This window comes from Anguilla anguilla, chromosome 15 (genome assembly GCF_013347855.1).
Source record: "Anguilla anguilla isolate fAngAng1 chromosome 15, fAngAng1.pri, whole genome shotgun sequence".
Classification (NCBI taxonomy): Eukaryota; Metazoa; Chordata; class Actinopteri; order Anguilliformes; family Anguillidae; genus Anguilla; species Anguilla anguilla.
In genome coordinates this window covers 21,125,596-21,151,558 of record NC_049215.1, presented here as the reverse complement: position 1 = coordinate 21,151,558, position 25,963 = coordinate 21,125,596, and the positions used below count along the sequence as shown (strand labels likewise).

The following is a 25,963-nucleotide window of genomic DNA, read 5'->3' as shown; positions in this document are numbered from 1 at the left end:
GACATGGCTCAGAAAAAAACAGAACTTTAATTTTTCATGGTTTTGTCATCATGTTTGAACCAGAAATTGTCCAGTATTGTGGCCTTGTCTCCATTGTGTCTAAGCCCATCAGGGACAGCCTCAAGCATCTGTATCTACTCAAAGAAATATTTTAGTTCAGAAAAAAAACTTCCATTTCCTCTGTTTTGAACTTGTGATTCTTTGTTTTGGTAATATTTAGAGTCTTGGAAAGCAAACATTACATTTCAAAATAGACTCGAATCATGCCTGTAGTCAAAAGAGCTTAAGAATAGTAATAGTAACATTTTACATTTTTGGGTATGTCATTTTCTGTGAGGGAGGGGGGAGTGTCGGAGGACCACACGCAACTGTACAGGGACTCGAAAAGCTTATCCCCGAGGTGATAAGCCACTGAGGCTAGAGGAAACGAGGAAGGGAAAAAATAAAACAGACTGACAGGAGTGAAAACTCAAACTCCCTGTCAAGCCTTAAAAAACAGCCAAACAGAAAACAACCCTGTAAAAACAAGGGCGATGAACAGAAATAAAAACACTGAGCACCGCTCAGGAACGAAAAATAGTTGGGATAGAAATCAGGGAAACCCAACGTAACTGAGTCGCAGCTCAGACCCAAAACAAAAAGGAAAAGTTGGGGTCGAACACCGAGATACCCAAGAACCTAAGACGCAGCTTAGGAAAACGAAAAGGTAAAGCCCTAATAGTCTGCCGGCACGAAGCCCAGAAACACAGACCAAAATACAAACCTTCTAAGGGGGAAACACTTCTTCAGAAGCGAGAGAACAGGAGGTTCATTGAACAGGCTCTGAAATACCTTACCGGCTCAATGAGAACGTAAGTTGACACTGAAGCAAGGACTGAAAGTCAGACAGCGTCTTAAATAGCTTTGCATGACGCAGGTGGCCGAAATTATGGCATAGGGAGGAATAATTGGAAACAGGTGCATCCAATGAGGTAATAATCAGGCCGGGAGGCCAAAAACGGAACTGCACCCCAAACCCATGACAATTTTCAGGCTTCTTTTTTTTTTTTTTTAAAAGGGAGCAATAGGGAGGGGGTTAAATATGCATGGTTATTCAGGACTATTGAAAATCTTTTAGGATGAGAAACATTCTATCCATTATATTACCAAATTAGCCATTTAACTATAGTACTACATATTACATATTTAACGAAAACACCTGAATTGGAACTTTACAAAACTTGTGAAATGTGGAAATGAATCTGTGAACAATCAGTGCTTATTTATGCAGTGTTTTGTTTTTAATCACATCCTCTGGTACACATTAAATTACATTTTTTATTTATTTACGCTGTACACTATAAGAGAAGAACAATGGCACATGAATAAATTGGAACTGATCTAAAAAGACTCAAACAGTAAAGTTCACTTTCAATAGAAATCACAGCACAAAGCACAGTTTCTTCCTTATCTGTATTGCGATTGAGCAGACAGACAGATGTATTATTTATAGTCAAATTACCACTGTGGTTCCATCATCAGACATTTGTCATCATGAAAAGTAAAATCAATAAGTGCATGAAAGTCAAAATAATATAACAGACTTATTTTTAACAGCACATATCTATTAGGTATAGAATTATTCTGACAGAACTGTATAGTTTTCTGAAAAATTATTTATTATGAAAACAAATGAAAGCAAAGCTTAAATAAAAATATACTACATTTTCAAAAGTATTTGGACACCTGAAGATCACAGCCATATGCTGAACATCTCATTTCAATACCATGGCATTAACATGGCATTAATATGGAGCTGGACCCCCTTTGCTGCTGTAATAGCCCCCACTCTTCAGGGAAGGCTTTCCAGTAGATTTTGGAACATGGCTGTGTGGATTCGGTTCCATTCAGCCACAAAAGCATTAGTAAAGTTGAGCTGTTGTCATAGGCACACAATTCTTTAGAATGTCACTGTATGCTGTCGCATTAAGATTTCCCTTCACTGGAACTAAGGGGCCTAGCCCAAACCATGAAAAACAGCCCTAAAGCATTATTCCTCCTCCATCAAACTTTACAGTTGACACTATTTGGGCCAGTACAGTTAGCACTATGTCATCTGCCAAACTCAGATTTGTCTGTCAGACAGATAGTGATAGTGTGATTCATCACTCCTGAGAACACGTTTCCACTGCTCCATAGTCAAATGGCAGTGTGCTTTACACCACTCCAGCTGATGCTTGGCATTGCACATTGTGGTCTTAGTCTTGTTTATGGCTGCTCAGCCATGGAAACCCATTTCATGAAGCTCTTGATGAACAGTTCTTGTGCTAATGTTGTTTCCAGAGGTAGTTTGGAAGTGAGTCTGTAGTGAGTGTTGCAACAGAGGACAAATGATTTTTACGCACTACACACTTCAGCACTTGGCGTGCAGTTCTGTGAGCTTGTGTGGCCTACCACTTTGCAGCTGAGCTGTTACTGCTCCTGTACATTTCCACTTCATAATAACAGCACTTATAGTTGAGTGAGGGCAGACATTTGATGAATTGACTTGTTGGAAAGGTGCAATCCTATGACAGCACCACTTTGAAAGTCACTGAGCTCTTCAGTACAAGCCATTCTACTGCCAATGTTTGTCAGTTGAGGTTGCATGGCTGTATGCTTGGTTTTATGCACCTGTTAGCAATGGGTGTGTCTGATATAGGAAAAAACCGCTAATTTGAAGGGGCTTCCATATACTTTTGTAAATGTAGTTTTTAGCACACACACACACACACACACACATGCATACACAAATGCTCAAACAGCAGTGGTGCACAGATGCGTATCTCTGAAGGCACAACACATTGAACCGTGAAACGGATGGGTTACAGCAGAAGAAGACCATGCCGGGTTACACTCCTGTCAACTAAGAACAGAAAGCTGGGGCTACAGTTGTTATGTAATCAACATAAGTGGATGATTGAAGATGGGAAAAACATTGCCTGGTCTGACAAATCTTGATTTCCACTGCAACATGAAGATGCAGAGTTTTGTGTAAACAGCATGAATCCATGGATCCATCCTGCCTTGTGTCAACAATGCCGGCTTGTGTTTGTGGTGTAGTGGTGTGGGCCCCTTAATACCAATTGAGCATCATTTGAATGCCACAACATACCTAAGCATTGTTGCTAACCAAGTGCATCCCTTTATGGCCGCAGTCTACTTCCAGCAAAACAATACGCCACAAAGCATATATTAATTCAAGCTGGTTCCACAGATATGACAGTAAACTCAGTTTAGTCCAATGAACTGCACGATCCCCAGATCTCGAATAGATCATCCAATAGAGCACCTTTGGGATGAGATGGAAAGGGAGGTTTGCAGCATGAATGTATTGCTGAAAAATATACAGTACCTGCACGATGCTATCAAGCCAGCATGTACCAAAATCCCGAAAGAATGTTTTCAGAACCTCATTGAATGCATGCCACAAAAAGTCACGCAATTCTGGAGGCAAAAGGGGATCCTACCCAGTACACACTTTATTAAGTAGCCACTGTGTATGATTTTTCTGGGAATAGTACCAATGAATACTGTTACATGAAGAAACTGCAACATGTTGAATCATTTTTAAATGGATATTCAGGTAAACAGTGAAAATAAACTGTTTCATTATCTTTCATACTGTGTATTTCATAAACCATTAACACTTGTTTTTTTCTAAAGGCTTTCCCTCTCATTGCTTTTTACACTGTTCTGCCTGAGTGTGTTGTCATGGAATACATATGTGATAAATAAAACATGGCAAGAGAGAAGCTTTTCCCATTTCCACTTTTTTTCCATTTTTTGTTTACAAGATTTGGATCTCCTGAAGTGACTTTTCATATTTTTGATTTATGACTGTGATTATGTGATAACTAACCCAGCCACATGCAACCAGGTTGAATATGCTATTCAATGTTTGATCTAGTTACCAGATTTACAGGCTATAGGTTTTTAAATAAACACACAACTGTGTTGGTTCCAGCTATTCCTAATCTGTTCATATTTAAGTGCTTATTTTCACTATGTCCATGTATTCAAGAATTTCAAGAGAGGCAATTGTATATTTAATATATTATACTAATATAAAATGAACCAATACAAGTTCATAAGTATGAATGCATTTTAATAAATTGCCATGCAATAATAAAGAATGAAAACAATTAAAAGATTTTTTGCAACAATTCTTTATTTATATGTAATTTGTATGTAGTTTTATTTCATATTCATTGAATTCTCTTCACAGAAGACCAATCCTGGAAACCCTTCATTAAAAAAAAAAACAAAAAACAAAAAAAAAACATTTCCTACAAAACAAGTATTGTCTAGTTTCTATTTTGAGGAGCACTGACATTCATGAGCTGACATTTTCTAGACAGTCATTAAAACCACTGAAATATGTAATCAATCCCAAGACACAAATTGAATCGATCAAGCTGATCAAGCTGAAGATTCATTAAACATATTTTTTATTACTTTTAATTTGTTTTCCACCTTAAGTCAATGTGTAATAGGTTTATTTTTGATATTCTCAGGCTTGCAAATGTGAGACAAATTAATCATTAGTGCATGTAAAATATCAACCTCAAAACTCAAGTACAATGGAATTTCATAAATATATTACTGACTTTAATGCTCAGTTCTCAGGACTGGCATACATCAACATTATTTTCTTTTGTTTTAGACCTGTCAGAAATGTCAGCCTTTCAGCTCAGAAAATAATTAAACACAAGTAAGATTTCATTATTTTTTAACAAAAAGCAAAACTTATACTGAGAATAACTGACATTGTTGTGTATTGTGAATCACTGAATACATGTCTTAATAACTATGGCACACAGAAGAAAAAGCAAGAAAAATTAACACCAAGAAAATAAATGGTTTGAGATTAAATCTGACTGCAACAGGCTTCATTCTTCACTTTCAGCACATGGTTTAAGCTTTACTGGAATTGTGTACCAAACCTAAATCTAAAATGATTAAATAAGCATAATATAATAGCTTCTTAATTTTCTTCCCATAATTTCAGCAGCCACAATAGTAATAGTTGAACGCTTAAGCAACAAGCACTTCAGTTCAGCTTCAGTTCATCTGAAAAAAATATTTTGAAATGAGATTGAATCAAAGCCTGCAAATAGGAAGTAAAACTTAATTCTTTAAATATCATAAATACATAAAACATCTTAATAATTCTGTGCTGGCAGTTGTGACTGCATAAATAAATTAAATTCATGTTAACCGAATCCAAAACTGAAAAAACTTTTTATTAAAATAATTTAACAATTAATACTTTCTCCCTCTTCCCTTTTCCCTCCCTCTTCCTCATTCTCGCAGGTTTAATTGTGGTGGCTCTTGCAGGATGCTGGATACCCAATCAGATCCGTCGGCTGATGTCGGCGGCCAAGCCCAAATCCGAGTGGACTTTGTCCTACTTCAGGGCCTACGTCACCCTCCACCCTATCGCCGACACCTTTTTCTACCTCAGCTCTGTGATCAACCCCTTCCTCTACAACCTCTCCTCCCGCAAGTTCCGCCGAGTCTTTGTGCAGGTGCTGCGCTGCCGGCTGACCATCGAGCACATCAACAAGAGGACCCTGAACATTCCGGACGGCACCTCTGCCCGTTTGGTGCGCCCCCTGCTGCTTAGATCCCTTCGGCGCAGCCAGCCCACCGTGGCCAAGGATGACCCCAAGACTTGTGCCACTTCCCAGATGGAAGGCCACACTGCACCTCACCACAAGGATTTGGTGACACCCTCAGAGTCTTCCGAGCCAAGCACGGTGCAGACATCACTAAATGAAATCTGAGTCCTGCTGAAGATGTACAGAGTAGGTCTCTCCAAGGAGCTTCCAAAAACAATGTGCTGTTTCTCAGAGGAAATGCCAAGGTGATGCATTGTTTCCCCGAGGAGCATCCAAGGTGATGTGCAGTCTCACCATGGAGCTACCGAGGAAAAATTGGTTTCTCCAAGGAGTATCCAAGGAGATGTGCCGTTTCTCAAAGGAGTCACAAATGAAATGCATTGTCTCCAAGGTTGAAAAGATGTGGACACAGTATATGTCAGCTGGTTGCAGCAAACATTTCCTCCAGCAATTCTATGCATCATTTGCATTTATTTGCTTGTCATGTTATACATAAAGGAATGCATCAATAATTTAGATTTTGCCAATGCATGGCTGCCTGGAGTGGATGCGGTCCTCGAAGAACAGTGCTGGACTGGCTTTTAACACCAAAGTGAATTATATCATATGTAACAATTATTTTATTTTTTAGTTAGTCACGTTTCTTGTTTAAATTTGTCCGGTGCAGTGTTACGGGCCCAAATAACGAGAATCCCTGCTTTATGAGCTGCATGTCACTCTGAAATTTTCAGTGTTAGGCCATTAAGTGGTTACCACCAACCAATGGGAGGAATAACCATTCATGAATGTGGTGACAGCAACAGCAACACAACCCAGATTCTTTTTAAAGCAGTCAAGTGTTTCCTGTCGAGCCACTGCACAAAAGCAGCTAAGGGCCACAGACAGGAAAAAATGAAAAAAATACAAGGTGGTGAGGGCTACACTGGAAATGAGCTCTGGACAGATGAGGGCATTACTGTGCTCTGGGGCGTGAGGGTTTATTCAATCCAGCCACAAAAAGCTGCCATTGCAAACAACAGAGCCATGATATATGGGTGGGAATAGCCCGTGAGTTTAACAGGCTACTCTGTGTGTCCTGGAGCGATAGAAAGTGCTCTGTTGAACCATACCACTCTATAGCATGTCTTCCCCTGGATACTGTCCATGAAGGAAACAAAGTGCAGGATGAACACTGTAAATAATATAGAAAAATATAATTTATAAATAATTTCATGTTAATAATCATGACAATAAAAATGCTTTCAAGCTGTTTAAGCCAGTGCAGTATCTGGTAATGTAAGAGATCTTGTCTGATCTCCTGAGTTAAATGTAGCAATTTTAACGACATCAACGTTTAAATAATATTGACAGCAATTTGAAAAGGGGGCGACTGTGACAATGCTGTGACCGTGACAGTGGCTGGTAGCTCCATAATGCAAGGGGCAATTGGAGATTGCGTCGCCCAGGGTATGAGAGGGTTAATTCGATTGGAATCTGCATTCATTGCCATCTAGTGAACGTCAATCGACGTGTATGAAGCCATATATGAAAGGCCTTCCTCTGACTGCACTTTCAGCAAGCTTAGCTGTAATATGCGCTGTGAAAAAAAACATCTGGCGACACCACAAGTTTCAGAGGTGGACGTTGGGGTATCTACACTAAATCAGCAGCGGGGTTAGCAGCATAAATGTGGCTGCGGTTGTAGATGATTGGCCATTCCAAATTTGGGTGGGAATTGCCAATGGTCAGCCCCTTGTTGGGAGCCTAATTTATATATTCTTTACATTTAAAAGACAAAGAAGGACGGATCCAAATGCAAGGGAATGAAAAGCAGCTGTATGATGCTCCGGTTTCCTAGAGACAGCCTCAAACCTGTCGCTTTTGTTCTCTATAGGATTGTGCGTAAAATGATTAAATGCTATCAGGGCCCCTCCATCTTGCAGCGTTTATCACAGCGCTTGTCACACTGTCAGACATGATTATAAGGCTCTTGAAGTGGCTTATGAAAAATGGCATGCATTCTGTTAGCAATGACTTTCACTAAATAGATTTATTTTACAAATTTCATTGCACTGAACCCCTTGTTTATATTATTCTTTATAATACTATTTGTAATAAATGATTTGTACTTGAATTGTTATCTGCTTGGTTTTATCATATTTTCAAAAAATATCAATGCGACAACAATATTAAAAAGGTGTGTTCAGTGAGAGCAGCAGTCTCTATCGGTTTTATTACTCTGCTGTGTCTCCACCGTGCCTGTCTGCTGTTAAATCTCCACTTTTCTCTTTTTCTCCTCGTTGTCACTGTTCACCACCATCAGTGACTGTGAAAGGGCTTCTGTGAAACCGTCAGAAAAACACAACAGCCAGAAGTCATTGCGGCCGTTTGCAGTGTTCTGTTCCTGTCGATCTGTCCCAGGAGATCGTTCAAGGGCTCAAGGGCGGGCTACCTTTTCCTCTCCAGCTGTATACTAAACACCAGGACCACTGAATATCTATAAGCTAGCGGAGCGGTCACCGTACACAAAGGCTAAAGGTACTTGTGGAACACTAACTGTTGACATGGCTGGGACTCCATCCTAGTATCTGTAAAGCCAACAAATCTAAGGAAACAAAAAAACTACCAATTAATAATAAAAATCAACACGTATCTTCAGCGCTGTAAATGAAGAGTTCTGTCAGAAAACACCTCCCCATTGATTGGGTCCAGGATGGGGTAGGCCCTACGTCAGCAGGAGGGGCGGTAGAAAAAGGAGCAGGAGGCTGAGGGGGGTGCGGGGCATGGCAGGGGGCGTGGCAGATGGGACAGGGCGCTTTTTTAGGCGGGGTCCGTTGCAGAGGGGCGTGTTGCAGCAGCTGATGCAGACAGAGTGCAGCTTGCCCGTGCAGAACTGCTGATAGCCCGACGAGGCAATGAGGCACGCGCCCGAGGAGGCGCAGGACTTCCGGTAATGCACACCTGCCGAGGACACAGAGCAATGGTTCAGTGACCCCTAAACAGAAAAACCCCTCAATCCCTACAGAGGTGGGAAGTCCAGGGCTCAGAAAGTAAAAATCTTGCTGTGTGTTTCTTCCACCCGTGAACTCAGCCAGCTAATTTCACTAATTAGTTCCACCACCTGGCTGAAGAACTGTGCTGTGACTTGTGGGAGGACTTTTGCTTTCCGAATCTGGATCTTTCACCTCTGTAAAGATAACAATGATAAGACGAAGAAGAAGAAGACAAAGTGCATTCCCTCCATTTCTTTTTCCTTCCGAAATTGAAGAACAGAAAGTAAAAATAAGATAAATATCGACAAAGCTGAAAATAGAATAATGCCTTCAAAAATAATATGGAAAGCAATGTGGCAATCTGTAACAATAATAACAGTGGATAAATGTGTGTCAGTTTGATTTAATTCAAGATTTAATTGTCATGTATTTGTAATGAATTAATTACTCAAAACTAATGTGTCATTTGTCAAATGCAGGTAATGACATACCATTATGGAGAACAGGAACAAAAATCAGTTTTTGACTAAAAAACAACAGAAGCAGAGTGCACTCTTCAGAATGTGAAGTGTAACTGTCCTTCTGTTCATTGTCCTCAGACCCACTTTGTATTGAACTAAAGCATTTGGGAGGTGTGACTTTAGTCATTTAAGGCCAAGGCAAACCTGTCTATCACATCTGTCGCATTGCTGCAAATGAACAATCTGAGTCTGTCCTTTAAATGCCCCATTAAAGCTCCTGAACTCCAGCATTTAAGGATGGCTGCGGCCAACACCACAGAGTTCTACAACAACCCAACACATCCAGAATGTTCGTTTCCTCTCAGACCAGGTCCTGCTTACTGGACAGCACCACACTGTAGTCACTGTGAAGCACTTTCCAGAATCCTCATTAACTGGGCATAATTTGGTCAGGGATAACAGATCAAATTTAGCTTGATAACTGGGACAGCCAAGTGGATGTGCGCTGTCCCTGTCAAATAAAGAATAAAGAAAACTTCATGCTTAAACCAAACCTCTGAATGTCAATGCCAAGCAGGGACTGCAACTGGCTCCCTGCCATTCTTCACTACATGGTTGCTGCACATTAATTATCATGTGAAAAATTCCCTTAGATACCTTTGACCATGCATACTGGACTCCTTATAGCAGCTGCACAACACAACAGTTAATGGTTTCTTTTTTTATCAAAAGGGTGAAAAAGGTTCCTACTGACATTAAAGGCATTTTTCCATATTTACTAAGGTGTCGCAGTGGACGTTTTTTTTTCTTCTCTATGCCATTAGCTTCACCATGGTGTTTATGGGGCATATCAAGATAGGCCACAGCTTCAATGTACCTTCAGGCAAGTCTAGCTTATCTACGCCTATTTATTGGGAAGTGAAAATGAATGTTAAAATGTGTCGAAATTAAAAATAATTCTGTCTGAACTTACAGAATTGACCATAACCTACACTATTCTGTGTACACACAAATTTAATTTAGCTCTTTGTTCGTATATTCCGGTTCAAATAAATATAATCGGCCATTAAAGTGAAGAGGCTCCTCATCATATCCTCATAATAGTCTGATGAATAATTAGCTTGTGCAATACATTCAGGATTTGGATTTTCAGAATTATCTTATAAAGGTAATTCATGTTAAACGTAAAACACATTGACTCTACTCCCTTTTTTGGAGCTTACTAGAGAAATCGATGCTTCCGCAGCGAATGCGGCAGATGTCATTTTGTCTATTGTTGCACTGAAACGTCTCCTAAAATAAAGTGCTGGCGCAGATCAAGGTGTGAAGCCATGAACACGAACTCTTCCAGAAGCAGCCACATTGAATCAGAGCTCCTTCACTGTGTGTTTAGGACAACAATATGACAATAATGTTGTTAATAATAATTATAATAATAATAATAATGACTAAAGTATCTGAATGTATTGGTATCCTAGAGAGCAAATAAACAATATTATGTTTCCTTTGTTCCCTATTGCTTTATAATAATAATAATTATTATTATTAGATATATATATATATTCATTTTTTTTTTTTTTTTTTTTTTAACTTCAGCCATCGTAATTGGAAATCGGCCAATTTGACTTTTTTTTTTTTTTTAATTCAAGATCAGTGAACCCTAATACTTTTCTTTTCAATGAAAGATAACTTTTTAAATGACTGATGATTTGATTTACTGCAAATAGAAATAAACCCTTATACCCAAAAATGATTACCTGAACAGTTTTTACTTATCTCGCTCAAAAAGGTTTTTTTGGAAATATAATATAGCTATCACATTGCATTTGGGAAGTGATAGAGGACAAAAATGTACAAACATGTACAAACCTGAAATGGTGCCGTAGCCACAGTGTACATTCACTTATTGACCTTCTCACATTTCTGATGTGTTACATTTATGACTACTTATGACTACTTATGTTACTACTTATGTTACATTTATGACTACGTTTACGAAAATAGATAATCTTTAAAATATGCTTTTAAATGCATGGCTCCTTCATCTTTAGGGACAGTTGCCTGTAAGAGAAGTTGAGAGATGGTGACTCAGGAGGTGGTTGGCTATTGGGTATGGAATTGAACAACTTGACATATTAAAACTGTTCTGACATCTTTACTAATGAGATGTGTTAACATTTAAAGGTGACACTGCCTATCCATTGCATCCATGGACGCTGACACCTGTCCAAAACTAAACTTCATCAGAGATTGAGCGGTACAACAGTGCTGCTTTCCTGCCATGTGCAAGCTGCATCTTAAATTCCAACAGTTCATTTAAATGAACTCACTGTGGCCATGTTCATTTACATAACCAGACTTAGTAAATACTGTGCAAAATTTTCGGCAGGGACAAAAACACGGTTTTTAATTTATTGCCTTTGTTATACTGTTAAGACTCCTGACCCATGCTTCAAATTAATATGTAATTATAGCCAGAGAACACAATGAAATAAATAACCTTTCAGAGCTATTATCTGTAAACTGCATAACACCCCTGTATATATTAAAGCAAAAATAACACACATTTTCATAAATTTGGCATACGTTTGTAACATCCCTTTAAAGCTTCATACAGAAAGGCTAAAAAGAAAAAAAGAAAAATCTAGAAGTCACGTCTTCAGAGAACAAAAACTCAACACATAGACGCAAAGTCAGGATCCTCCCTCTGATTAATGCCAAGGGCTCAGTGAACCCTTCATGTTGGGAAACTAAATAGAAATCAAATAAATTCAATATGGAGAGATGGAAGACTGAAAATTGAGAGTTGTTTTTAGCAGTGGACGGTAGCTGCATAAGCATTTTTGTCCCCTGCCCTCCCTGTCTTCGGAAACCCTAGGCGTACTAAATTCCTTTTTGAGCTGTCAAACGGTGTGACAATTGGTAAAGGCGAGACAATGTCTTCCTCTGCCTTCCTGCGCTGGTAGGAGACAGCCTGAGTTAGCAGGCAATTACTGCTTCAGATTACTGCTGTCCGCTGTGACAGAGGCAACAATACTTCTGTCTGCTAATTCTGAGGGAAAAAAGGCCCTGTTTTTCCAAACGCCCTGCTCCAGAAGTTCGCTGCTGACAAGGATTTGGCGTGCAGAAGAGGGGGGCTGGGGAAGGGGGGTGCAGATGTATGTTCCGTTAAGTGGCATTGTATTCGCAATCCTAGGCTATCGCTCTCTTCAGCCTACAGCTCCGGCTCGTAGGGTCTTTTCGGCTCGCTCTCTCCTCTTCCCCTCTTGATTTTTAGTTAGTTAATTATGCTTTAACCCTCCAGCGGGCCACCTTCATGATGTACTGTGCTGCCCGAGTACTTGCTGCGATGTTATCAGCAGCAGTGGGAATTTTAGCTGTTGGGCATTACAGCCCCACAGTCAGCCACTTGGCAAAGTACAATGGCTGTCTAGCCTAGCCGTTACTGTAACTAATTTTTTTTTTTTTTAAATCAACTCTTACAGAGTACATATGGTCCCTATTGGACTTGTGTGGAGGACAACTTTGTTTTTGCTCAGGAATATCTTCCTGTATTTTACAGACACTGATTCCCCCCACCAGTATCCACCACCAACCCGCTGATCCATTATTCAGACAATATTCAAAATCTCTATAATTTCTATAGTTACGATACAATAGTATTGATAATATACAGAATTTCAATAATAAACACAACAATAAATGACAATTATAACACTAGAATTAGCAATAAAAACTGAAAAGACAATAGTAACATGTACAGAACACATGCACTCTGAACCTGCCCTCCCCAGTGTTTTCAGCCTCCAGTCAGCCAGTCATACAGAGAGGGAGCTAAAGCTCCACAGAAAGAAAGAGAAATGATACGACAGGACAGATACAACAGGGCTTAGCAAGGGAGAAACACAAATCACTGAAATCAAAGGGGTTTGAGGTTCTCAAACCTCATATCAAGCAGATAATCCACATATAAGCACTACTGCGAATGAAATGTCCTTATTTTGACACCACAGAGTATAAAGGGTATAAATAAAAATATTTTTTTCCCAACACTGTAATGGTGGAGGATTTGAACCTCTCTTACGGTATATGATGAGAAAATTTAGCATTAAGAGTGGTATATACATTTAATTCTATAGTTGCTATTAGAAGCCACCTCAGAGTCCAGAAAGAGGCACAGAAAGGGAAAAATACAACAGTCTCGAAGCACTACAAGACTGTTGATAACCTTGCCTCTAATTGTTTCCAGATATTGGCTACTTCTTTACAGTCCGAGAAGGCATGTATGTATCATTTGGGCGAAGTTTGTGTTGCATTTTAAAAGAAAAACTTCTTTTTTTGTCAAATTTTAACATTTAGTTTCTTGTGTAAACAGATTGTTATAAGTTTACATGAATTTGTCTTTTTATCTAGTTACCATCCTGTGTAAAGTTAGTAAAAAAAATAATTTACTATTTACTCCCATTTACTACCTATGGTTCACTGGGTTCACCAATCCCCTCACTCACAACACTCTCCACAGTGTGCCCACACTCCCTTTTATCTTGCCTGCCCTGTTTCTCTTCAGTGTCTCTAGGCTTGAGTTTTATTCAATATCTCTCCTCATTTGCATCCCATTTAAGCCTCATTTCAATATTTTTTATTTTATTTTACAATTTTGACAAAACAAAAACGACCACACGGGAACTGGGAGCCATTTCTCTAAGCTCAGGCAGCAGATAGGCTGCAGCATGGGGACTGACCCACTGGTTGGTGAGCTGATGAACAGAGGCAGTTGATTGCCCAGTGTCTGTTTTTTCAGTCCCATCTGAACTGAAAACTACAGAAAAACAGTTTTTTTTCCAAACCTCATACATACATATCACACATCTGGCCCAATGTTTCTTTTTTTGTTAAACCTGATCTGTTTTTGTCTAACTGTCCGCAATCATGCATGTTCCCAGCAGGCCCTTCAGATCCTCTGGTACTGGTTTGTTATTCATACTGAAAACAAGAACCGAAAGCTATGAAGAGCCAGATTTTAGTCACAATGGCTCTGGTCTCTTGAAAAGTCTCCTAGAAGATCTGAGAGCAGTAGAGGCAGATGACTCTGCCATGAAAACTCTAAACTTACATTTTTAGCCTCGTTTTCATCTATGCTGACAGCTGCTTAATTTCATTGTCTTCTGTTTTTTTTTACCATGTCTTTTATGCTTTTGCCATGTTTGATTTATTTTAATAATTTTAAATTACTTCTGTTTTATTGTGAAGCTCATTGCGTGCCTATGTAGAAATCCATCCATCAATTATCTATACTTATGCAGGGTCGCAGGGGGTGCTGGAGCCTATCCCAACATGCATTGGGCGAGAGGCAGAAATACACCCTGGACAGGCCGCCATTCTATTGCAGGGCACACATACCATTCACTCACCATTCATTCACAAACTCATACCTATGGCCAATTTAGAGTCTCCAATTAGCCTACCAGCATGTGTTTGGACTGTGGGAGGAAACTGGAGTACCCGAAGGAAACCCATGCGGACACGGGGGGAACATGCAAACTCCACACAGAAAGGCCCAGGCTGGATTTACAGTACAAAATGTGCTATACAAAAAAAAAGAGATGAATTGATTAATGGACTTGCATGGGGACCTATACATTGTCCAGACACAATGCTTTGTAAAAAAGGGCAGGTTGGACATCACCATAACTGTTATAAGTTCACAACTGTTGTAAAAAAAATGCTACCTCTATTGCTTTCTCAAAAATGAAAACAACACAGCCTGTACGTCCGAATGTCAAAAAAAAAGTAGTTTAAAGAGAAACTGAAAACTAAGAGCAAGATTGTGAACAGAAAATGAACTGTGAGCTCAACACAAGCAAGGGATGATTCTACCCATATCATAAAAGACGCAGCATCAGTGACAGAATACTCCTGGGGGCACAGCAATATGCTGACGAGTAGGCTGCTTTTAACTACCCCGCTCAACTTAAATTGCTTCTAGCACTTTTACTTAATGAAAGCATCTGTCATTGTGTCAAGCAAAACATTAAAATGCATGTTTTACAGTAGACAACAAGGTTCCATTGTTTTGTTTCATTGTGCTGCTCCTCAGATACTTCTTACCGACTTACTGATTTCAGATGAACCCAACCAGCAGTTATAAAAGGAGAGGTGTTTTTACTGTTTTTATCAACATGTGAATAATTTCTGTTTGATACCCAGTTTCTTTCATAAAAAGAAAGATAATTAACGTTTTGTATAATTAGGAGATGTATGGAATTGCTTATTATATCCATTCAGTTGACCGGTCAGTGCGTAATTATGAAGTTCATTTCTGAGATTGTACTATTAATAAACTTTGAATTTGGAACTTTCATTATAAAAATGTTTCCATTTCATGTTTCCACAATGAGATAAATGTGATCACTAAATGGATCAAAAGCTCTCAATCCTGACCAAGTGACAAGTGATGATGCAAAAGATGAGTACAATAACTAAAACAGGCTTTGTCAATAGAAAGAACAACATTATAAAGCATTTCTAGCTATGCTGCTGCCCTTTGTGTAGAGCAGAGATTATTCCTGTATCACCATGGTGATATAAAGAACATCTCCAAGGAAACAAACTTTTCTTAAGCAAAAAAAGAGAAAAAAAAAACATAAGGACATATCATCATGAGAAAAGGCCATTCAGCTAATCAGTTCTCACCATTTACCTACTGTAGTGTGTTTCTTTTGCACCTCTGCACCTTGAACTAATGCACTTGTTGTACATCGCTCTGGATAAGAACGTCTGCTAAATGCCTGTAATGTAATGTAATGTACCAACAACTGAATATCCAGCACTGCCCATTTACCTAGAGAGACTAACACTGCATCAAGCATGGATTGAACACCATTTGGGTCTCTGCTACATTACAAGTCTGCACAAAGAAGTGCAGGCTTTTTCTTTTGATCACCTATCCTTTTTTCCACCTTGCTCTACTGACAGAACTCAACCAGAAAAATCCAATGCAGTTAACTTCTGTTAACACTTTTAATGAATCCTCAATTAAATCCTACTTAGTCTTCTTTTACCAAACATGAAGAGAATAAGTATCTTACAGTAAGTGTTTTCTCATAACTTTTTACATTTCAAACCAGGAACCAATTTAGGTGCCCTTCTTTGAACTTGTTCCAGTCCTTCTATGTCTTTGATTTTAGTTTTGTGTCCAGAACTGCACAAAATACGTAACCACAGTCCGATAACAACATTGCATAATGTCAATATACATTCCTTAGATTTATACTCTTTAAATTTTCTACAGCATGTCCAGACCCTAATAGGGATTTGTTCTAATGCCAATCACTAATCCCATATATTTTTTCAAACTGACCACATTATTCATTTTATCGATCCCATCCCATAAAGTAGTCCTACATTACATTTTTATTTCCCACATTTAGAACTTTTCCTCCCCCTTCAAGATTCTGTAAATCTTGATGACCTGTGTAGCCTGCTAGCACAATTATTTAATGATAGTTTCAAGTATTGTACATGAGATACAAGTTAAACTGACAAGCCTGCAGTTCTATTGAACTTTTGGCACTGTACATATGTGGGCTGAAACCATGAGTGGACACTATTTAATCTTTTTATAGACAACATCTAAAATCAATTAATAATGTCCTGGTCAAAGGTAATGGCCCTGAAACGACCAATTACCTTTTTAACTAGCCTAACCTGGTCTGCACACCTTGGTTTTACATAAAGCTTCAACTTTGCTTTTAATTACCTCAATCATCAGCTGCTCTTCTACAATTATTTACAAATACTCCCCAGTACTCATACACTGTACAGAGGTATCAAAAAGTATGACAAAAGGAAGAATATAAAGCTACTCTTCTGTATAAAAATGTGAAAAATGTTAATGCTTTCTACCTATTGAGTCTACCACCTCTTACAATGCCACCAATGGCATACTTAAGTTGTGTATGCCCAAAACCTAGTGCTGGGCACATTTTTAGTGATGACAAAGAAAAAAATGTTAAGGTCACAAGCCCTTGGATTTTATCGAGTGGGGGATTTGCTGTAATCCCATGATACACAACAGTACTTTTGCATTGCAATCACGTTTTCTTAGACTTGATACACAGGTAAATCTAAGTTATTATACTAGTAAGGAAATCGGTTACACTGCAATCTGTATGTCAGAAAGAACCCACTGAACATATACAGAATACAGTTAAAATTACAAAGTATTGGGAAAGTTGTGTAAAATTGGTTGCTTTTCATCCATATCAATCAAATTTGTATTTCAAATCAAACAATAACTATGAGGCAAAATTCACTGCATTTATTTCATGTGTTCTAAACAGACATTGAACTATATTACAACAATGCCATTCAATGTGCCAAGTCCCCGTATTCCAAGTCTATTCCACTTATTTTGTCTCAAAAGCACAGCAACTTATCATCGATCATTGTTATTACCCCAAATCTCCCTCCACCCGGCTGGTAGGCTCTGTAGGCATGAAGCAACAAATTATATGGGATCAAAACTGGAGAGAGAAGCTGCCTAAAGGAGGAGAAGGTTGTACAGACAACGTGGATCTTAGGATGCACTAAAGTTAGCAGCTGCCCACTTCTGTGCCACAAAGTATCATTGTAAATTAAAGGACACACCCTAAAAATGGTGGTGATTGGTTATCATAACCAAATGTTATTGTTTGTCTGTTACGAACTGACCATTTTCACTCTGTCAAAACTTGATGAACTAAAGATGAGCTTGATATGATCAGCAAATAGACGTTTTATTGTCGTCTTGTTAAATGCATAATTCTGCACTGCAGGCTAAAGCCGATTGATGCATCGTCTACTAGCCAAATAGGCCTATTCAGCATGATGAACAGCTGAAATTGTGTTGATTAGCCTAAGAGATTTGTTTCATCTTTATTGAGTAAGAGATGATTCTTCTTTATTCAGATGAAAAATACATTTCAAGAAAAATCTAATGATGCAAGATCAAGACAGCTGCTTTTGTTGAGAAAAAGTTTATAAGCACAAACAAAGCACACGGATACAATTCCTTTTTTAACCTAATCCAATCTTCTGTGTATAGCATATGTATATTTGTATATTCCTTATTATGAAGTCTTGTTTTCGAATAGGTTGAAAAAATGCCCATCTAAAATCGCTAGATATTATAAAGGCACTTGCTTTCATGCACACATGTATAATAGACATGGCAGGATCATTTGTCAGGCAAACTAAAATCCTTCCAGACACATTCACAGCAAAAAATGTCCTTACGAGAATTCTCTCATCTCAAATATATATACAGTATATTGTTTTTTTTACAACCTTTTGCCTGTAGTGCAAGTAAAATAGGCACTTAAGTTTCAAAAAATACAGCCATGGTGAAGGAGTTAGGCTTAGATGTGCAGGGCCAAGGAAACATTGAGGCAAAAAGGTTATTCCCAGTAAGAAATAGCAAAGAAGCTTACGATTTCCAGTAATTTAATTGCAATTTAATTGTAATTAAAGACAAATATGCTCTTTTGAGGAAAGTCATGTCTAAGATTATTTTTAAGTAATCTTCATCTTCATATATTATTGCAGGTAGAAATAAAAAAAGAATGTTTATACTTTGGTTTGTTATTCAATGAATGCACATATATTAAACTGAATTCTTTTCTACCTAAGGTTTAAAAAAACACTGCAGATGGCCTAATACTTTTGGACTGTAGTGTCTGTGGTGTCTGTCACATCCTCAGATTACAAAGCATGGCGCTTTATTTACGAAAAAAAAGACATTCAACTGAAGTGAGTTGTGGTAATGTCCTAAACGATGAGGAAAGCTGCTTTTATTTGTTTCCCAAGACCTAGTTACACTTTTACAAAACAAATAGCCTACTATACAGGCCAATCTGGTATGTGCTTATTATAAATGGCTGTATCTTTTCCATTAATAATTTGGAGCATCCAGAAGCTAATGCCATGCAAACACAGCAAGCAAATTAGCTGAACACATTTAACATTAAACACTGAACTAACTTGAAAGTCAAACACATTGATGAGTACAATTAATTTATTTAGCAAATATCAAACACTATTTAAAATGCCTAATGTCTCCCCAAAAGGACACTACATGTAGGTGGTTTTCAGCACCATCTAGTGTCCTTAATCTACAAATCTGTAGCCCTCTCCATGACCTCCCTGGGTACCAACCCTCTCCTTTTCTCTTTAGAAGGCATCCTGTAAACATACAACAGCGAAAAGCGCATTATTTGTTACAGCCTCTCACACAGAGGTGGCATATCCGTTACAGCTGTTACAGACAGGGGCCATCATGTTTTTGATGACATAGCAAACAATTCCTGCAAAAAGTCCCACAGAAAAGCATATTAAATTTTGAAGGACAGATGACTGCATTAAAAAAAAAGTATGATTTGATTTATTTTAAATAAAAATTGTAACATATCTAAAAATTACTTCTGGAACAGATTTTTACTTATCTCACTCAAAAACAGTTTTACAAAAATATTTCCCAAGAAGGTTGTCAAATTGCTCTGTACCTTTGGCATGTGGTAGAGGACTGAATTACATGTGGACAAACCTGAAATGGGTAATGTAGCAGCAGTAACAAAAAGTTATTGACCACGTTAGATTTATCATGCGTTACCCTTATACTGATTATCCCCCTAAATTATGTCATCTCACATAGTAGGATCCTTCCAGAATTATCACGCTGTCATTTACTACAATGAACCAACATATCAAGTAATGGAAATTTCATAATGGCAATAAATCAGAAAATAAAGGAAAATTATGTAGTTATTGTGTTTTTGTAGTGGTTTTTGAAACCCCACAGTTTATTATTATTGCTATTATTATTATTATTATTATTATTATTATTATTATTATTATTATTATTATTAATAATAATAATTTTTATTTATTTTTTTTACACACAGTTGTTCCTTTTCAGCCTCCAGCTTTCAGTCAAACAATCCTCCAGCTCAAAAAGTTACTTCTTTAAGGGATGGATGGTTAATATTCAGAAATAATTAAAACCATAAAAATGAACTTTTCTTTCTCACAGATCTTTAATTTTCAAAGTGATATGATCTGAACCTAAATGCATTACCTTTTAGAATTGTGTTCATAGGCCTGTCTCTTTACAACAACCTGCAGCCACACAACCAACCCAGATCTTCTGTGATCTGTGCTGCTACGGTCAATTAAACACTGCCCTGTGGAGCTTCCATCCACAGTCAGCACTGCCGAGGTAAGGATTTTGATATCAGACCAAAAACTGCACTTAAACACTGGTGTCCACAATCTTATCAAACTAGTCTATCTAGAAACACCCTCAAATCATGACTTACAACTACTGTTCCATCTCGATTATGTGTCTACTTCATATCAGTTAACGACAATCATATTTTCCCCTTCTATAAGTGAGTGTAGCTTAATTACAGAATTGCTCAAATACTTTAAGCACATGTTTCCTACAATGAACAATCATCTTAAATGATGAATTGAGCTCCAGCACCGCAGAAAATCCTATGTTCTAATATTTTTTTGAGGGCCCCTATCATTCAGGGCCCGTGGAACATTTCAAACCGCCCAGCCCCATACAGCACGGCACCCCTGCCCAAACCTACAGCAGTACAGTGTCTTTCATGTATGTGTTTACACAAACAAAACACTATGTTGACACTAATCTGGATGGCACATTTGGAGGAAAATGGTAGGCATTTCTTTACAGAAATGAAACCAGGGTATTTATCAATTTGAGAGAGCCCTTGGCTAGCAATATTAATACAATTTATTAATAAATATACAAAAGCAATTAAGTATTGACCTGTGACACAAAATTAATTGGCTGATCTATTTAATTATTTAAAACTTCAGGTTTAACGCCCCAACACATGTGCACACCTTTATAATACAACTTAACAGTTTACTAACCTGTGCAGCTACCAAATTACGTAAACCTACTACACTTACCAAAATGCTCATTGAGCACATTTTTTTTTCCTGTTTGGCCTCATAAACCAGCCACATTATTCCAGAGGTATCCCCATTTTGCATACAGCATTGAAGCCGACATGATACGTTTTCAGTAATAGGATGAATACTGAATTTATTTATCCGGGCGGGAGGAAATTGCATTACAACTGTACCAATGGCAACACGTTAATGCAAAATAAATAGCTACATTTTGCCGAGAAGTGAGGCGCATTCTGATGCACAGCCATCTTTTCCCTTGGAATTCAGAAATAACATGAAACGAAAGCCTGCCTATTTCATTGACAAATTGTGCCGGTGTTCCATCTCACTTCCAATGCCGTAGCAATTCATAAATGCATTATTGATGCATAGGATTTCCCGCAAATAAAAATAATTAGCTCTGCTGTTGTGCGCAGGCTGACATCACATTAAACGTAGAAGTAGCCTTCGCCGTAATTAAAAACTAAATCCAGGATCTCTGATATGACTGCCTTGCAGGCGTTAGCAAATGGGAGAGGGGAAAGAATATTTGGCCTTTATTTGTGTGCGCAAATCAGCTGAATCGCTTCCGTGAGCCAGCATTCCTGCAGTCAATGTTTGTTTTCTGGTGTGTAAGCGGCAAACATGCAAATCAGCGGATATATTATGAAAACGCCCGCGGAATACAATTAGATTCTCCGTGGGTGGATGTCGGCATTTAGGGTCCAGGATCACGAACTTAAGTTCGATTTAACTTTTAAATAAAGTTCTATTTGACACCATAACGAATCGACTCCGGCATAATTGTTCGCAGTCCAAGAGACAACGTTAATTACCCACATCAGAACAGTAGGTTACAAAACACGATGTCGCGGCACAGCATCAAAAGCCAATTAAATATTATTAGAATCAGACACATAGCCTGATGTCCATATTTTGATCATTCGATGCCCAATAATTTTACGTTGAATTAAGAACGTCGGGGGAAAACAATGTATAGGCTACTAACGAAAAAGCCGATAATAGTGCCGCATAGTCTGTCATTTGATCTTCAACTAAAGGAATTATGTCGAAATTAAGCCGTAGGCCTACTTAAAAAAGAAGAAGCATGATGTAGGCTACATGAAATAATAATGTCCTTACCTGAGTTTACATAAATAAATGCGTTTACAAATACAACACACATTTATAGGCACGTGAAAAGTCTCTTGCGCAAGTGCACATCTCCATAATCAGAATAAAAAACGAGGGAAATAGCGACTAAAATTTTGGGTAGACATCACTGTCAGTCTTTCTTTGATCCACCTCTGGGAGTTTAACCCGAAGTGGAAATGTGGGAAATGTGCTTGTGGGATTTATAGAGATGAAAACCATGCCAGACAATTCTGATGGTCGGACGGTTTGATTAATCTAAATGAGATGATTTTCATATTTTATTTATGCCGATGACGGCGTTCTCAAATCATAGCTCAGTTTCTGTAATATTTAATAAAGCCAACGGGTTTCCACATATAAATAAACAAATGGAATATAAATATGGGAAATGGTGATGGTGGTGTTCAAGCACTTCACCATTAAACTACAATCTGTAACAGAAGTATATTAACTAAACATAAAGGAGAGTTTATCCATTGTTTTAAAGTTCATTAAATCAGTGCTGTTGACACAAAAATACTCAATGCCAGTCGGTCATGTAGTATCAACTGATTCATTTTTGACCATCATTCTCCAATCCAGGATACCCTCAGGGGTCCTTCTCAGCCATGTGTCCCTTTGACATTGTCCATCGGTAGGCCTACTTTTATCAGGCAGCGTTCATGTGCTCCGACCAAGGAGAAGCTTTGGTGTCAGTGGGTTAGACATTTCACCGTAGGGCATTAACCCCATAATAGGGATGAGTGGGAAATGCCTTCACGTGATTACGCAATTATCTTATTAGACGTGTTTATCCAGAGAAAACCGAATGGATGAGAGGTGGTAAAGTGACAATTTTCACATTTTCACACATAATTTAGAGAAGAGAAGGTTTGAAACTACATGAGCTTTCAACTGAATGACTTTATCTCTCAGAACACATGCTACTGGTCAACCACGTGTGCTGTATACATTTGAATTCTCTGCTGTATTACAGAACATTGATCTTAAGATTGTATGTTAAATTCTTTCAGTTTGTACTCCAGCTGTTAACACACAAATAATTTGTTAATCTCATCGTGTAGTTTAATGAGTTTGATTCACATTTTTTCTCATGAAATATACATTTATATAATACAAAATATACACAGATAAACCATATATAAATAGCTTTTACTAGTCATTTATTTAATTTATTTTCTGATTTTACACAGAGCTGTACACATCTACAGACTACTAAACTGTATTAATGTATAAAAAAGTAGGCCTACCATCAACCCCCCATGCACACACATATACACACCGTGTACATTGTTGAATGATAACATGCTACCTTAAATAGCATCATTTTATGCCAGGAAACAAGTCACTTCTTCCACATAAAATACTTGCAATTCTTTTCATTTTCACTGTTTTTGGAATTCAATTTCAATGTTCAAATTAATTCTTACTTTGAGAAGAATTACATTCAAATCACACAACTCATTGTAGTGTTCTACAGATAACCTAAACCGCTCGACTGTGTTTCCAAGGTACTTTCTGTGCTTCAGAGGAAGCAATGAAGAAACAAAGAAGCAATTAGCTGATGTCATTCTATTTATATAAATGCAATCATATTTCTTATGAACAAGAAATTAGCGCCTGAAAATTGCTGTCAAGCGGGTATTATGTATAGGAAGAGCAGGTTCATAGTTTTACATCACTACTAGCCAGAGTAAATGAAGTTGGGTTTTGTTAACTTGGAGCTGGGCTTTTTGAGGCAAGCTCCCATAGGCTTTCATATGATAGCGAGAACTTCCCTTATCTGCCAATGACTCTCCATGAAGTCACCGCTGAGCATTGGCAATCTAAGCTAAATCAAGGAAGCTACGTTTCAGTTTTCAGGCAAAGTGTTCTGTATCAAAGTATACAGCTGGGTGTATTATTTTCTCAAGTTAATAATTCATACTCTGATGTTTGATAAGACTTGTGTTACAGCTAATCCTTACCCACATTTAGACCATACATTTGAGGCAGTTGGTGGGGGCAGGGGGCAATTAAACATGAGGTCGACTTATCCTTGAACAGATATGGCTGTATAAAGTTCCTGTACAGCAATGGCTGAGATCATGGGGCTTTTTGCAACTCTCATCTGAAAAAGATACACAAGGGAATATCAGTGTCTGAGTCAAAATATAGCCTTAAAAACTCGCGGAGGAGGACCGCATTAACCCAGGCCCCAGCTGGGTCATTATTTTCTTTAAAAAGTTATCACGCGAGTTGGAGTAGTAGACTTCCAGACTGGCATGCCCCTTTGAGTCACCTGCAACTAGTAACCCTACAGCCAGGGTTAAATCCACACTGCACCGTTCCTGATTTTGGCTGGGAGTCTCGCATACTTTGCCAAAGTGCCACCCAGGGGAGAAAGGTGTTCCATCAATAGGGTACAACTCCGCCTTGCTGCTCAATCGTGACCCCTCTGGTTAATTAGGTGCCTACACTGTGCCTGCAAAAGCTGCGTCAATTGCATATTCTTCCGCCACTGCAACTGCGGCAGCTCAGGGGATAGACTGCAGAGTGAAAACAAGAACCTCAGTTCTGCAGAGTGCGTGCGATAGTATACACCCTCCTGAATTGGTAGAGGAATTTGTTATTTCAAATTTGGTTAAACCAAAGGATGGGTGGGGTGTATGAGCTTTAAATTAATATTTGAGAAATGGTAGCTCCCAGGCTCTCCCTATTACACTTTCACAATTCTGTACATCCATACAGGTGATGCTGGGCCTAGTATATGGCTGGTGTCAGAAATGTAAACTGAACATAAATGTGTAGCAAACTAAGGTGGTGGAGTGCATGGATACAAAGCCTAATCCTGTCTCAATGCACTTAATTTGGCATGCAGATATTATTTGGGGGTGTGTAAATACACCCAAAATACTGCTATACAAGGTGATATGAGATGTAAAACATTACGGTAATGCCAGTGGCTCTGTATTTTTAGGAATTGGCAGAGACTCTGAAGCATGGCTGATGATTGAATCTCCCAGTGAATGCTTTTTTGGGCTTCCCAGCTGAACATAAAGAACTAGTAGATAAAAAGCCTTTTTTTCTTTTTCAATATGTCACACCTCGCATGTAAGGACAGTCTATTCAGAAAATGACCAAAGGAGTTATCTTGCATTGTCAGAGAGGAAGGAACAGAAGTGGTTTCAGCTAATAGACCAGAGGGAAAGAAATTGTGCACGTACCGTAAGTTAAAGAACACATTTGAAACAGAATCCTATGTCGAGAGTATCTTGTCAAGACAACACAGAAGCACTCTTGCAGAATTTATATGTGGAGTCGCACCTCTAGCAATTCAAACCGGCAAATATAGAAATAACCCAGTGGATAGACGCTTCTGCACTCTATGTACTATTGGTTCTACTGAACCTCAATTCGATGTACACTTCAACCCTATTCAAGCTGGATTCGTTTCACCAAGGGAGGTTAACTGATATGATTTAAGTGATTACTGACAGGATGCATGATTTTTCCAGTAGGAAAAGTCCAGAATGTAAAAACACCTGTGCAAATTATTTTCTGTTTCACAAAAACCAGATGTCCTTCAACAATTGCAATCCAGTTCGAATGGACACTGCAGTAATGCACACTGATCAGCCACAACACTAAAACCACCTGCCTAACATTGTGTAGGTCCCCCCCGAACCGCCAAAACAGCTCTGACCCGACGAGAGTTTTTTAAATCATGTGGAAATAATTCACCCTCTAACAATATCTTAGCCTTTTATAGCCTTGTAGCAACTAATAATGT

At 38.4% G+C, this 25,963-nt stretch overlaps 2 protein-coding genes across 2 annotated transcripts in view; one reads left to right on the top strand and one right to left on the bottom strand.

The window, feature by feature from the left end:
• The window catches only part of LOC118214456 (G-protein coupled receptor 39-like), a 45,482-nt gene extending 39,645 nt beyond the window's left edge, over positions 1 to 5,837 (top strand). The window contains exon 2 of the mRNA XM_035394427.1: positions 5,335 to 5,837. Coding sequence (XP_035250318.1) covers positions 5,335 to 5,807 — 473 coding nt within the window. The 3' untranslated portion in view covers positions 5,808 to 5,837. The remainder of the gene's footprint in view (positions 1 to 5,334) is intronic.
• Positions 5,333 to 25,963, bottom strand: part of LOC118214457 (ly6/PLAUR domain-containing protein 1-like) — a 36,416-nt gene continuing 15,785 nt past the window's right edge. The window contains exon 3 of the mRNA XM_035394428.1: positions 5,333 to 8,582. Coding sequence (XP_035250319.1) covers positions 8,347 to 8,582 — 236 coding nt within the window. The 3' untranslated portion in view covers positions 5,333 to 8,346. The remainder of the gene's footprint in view (positions 8,583 to 25,963) is intronic.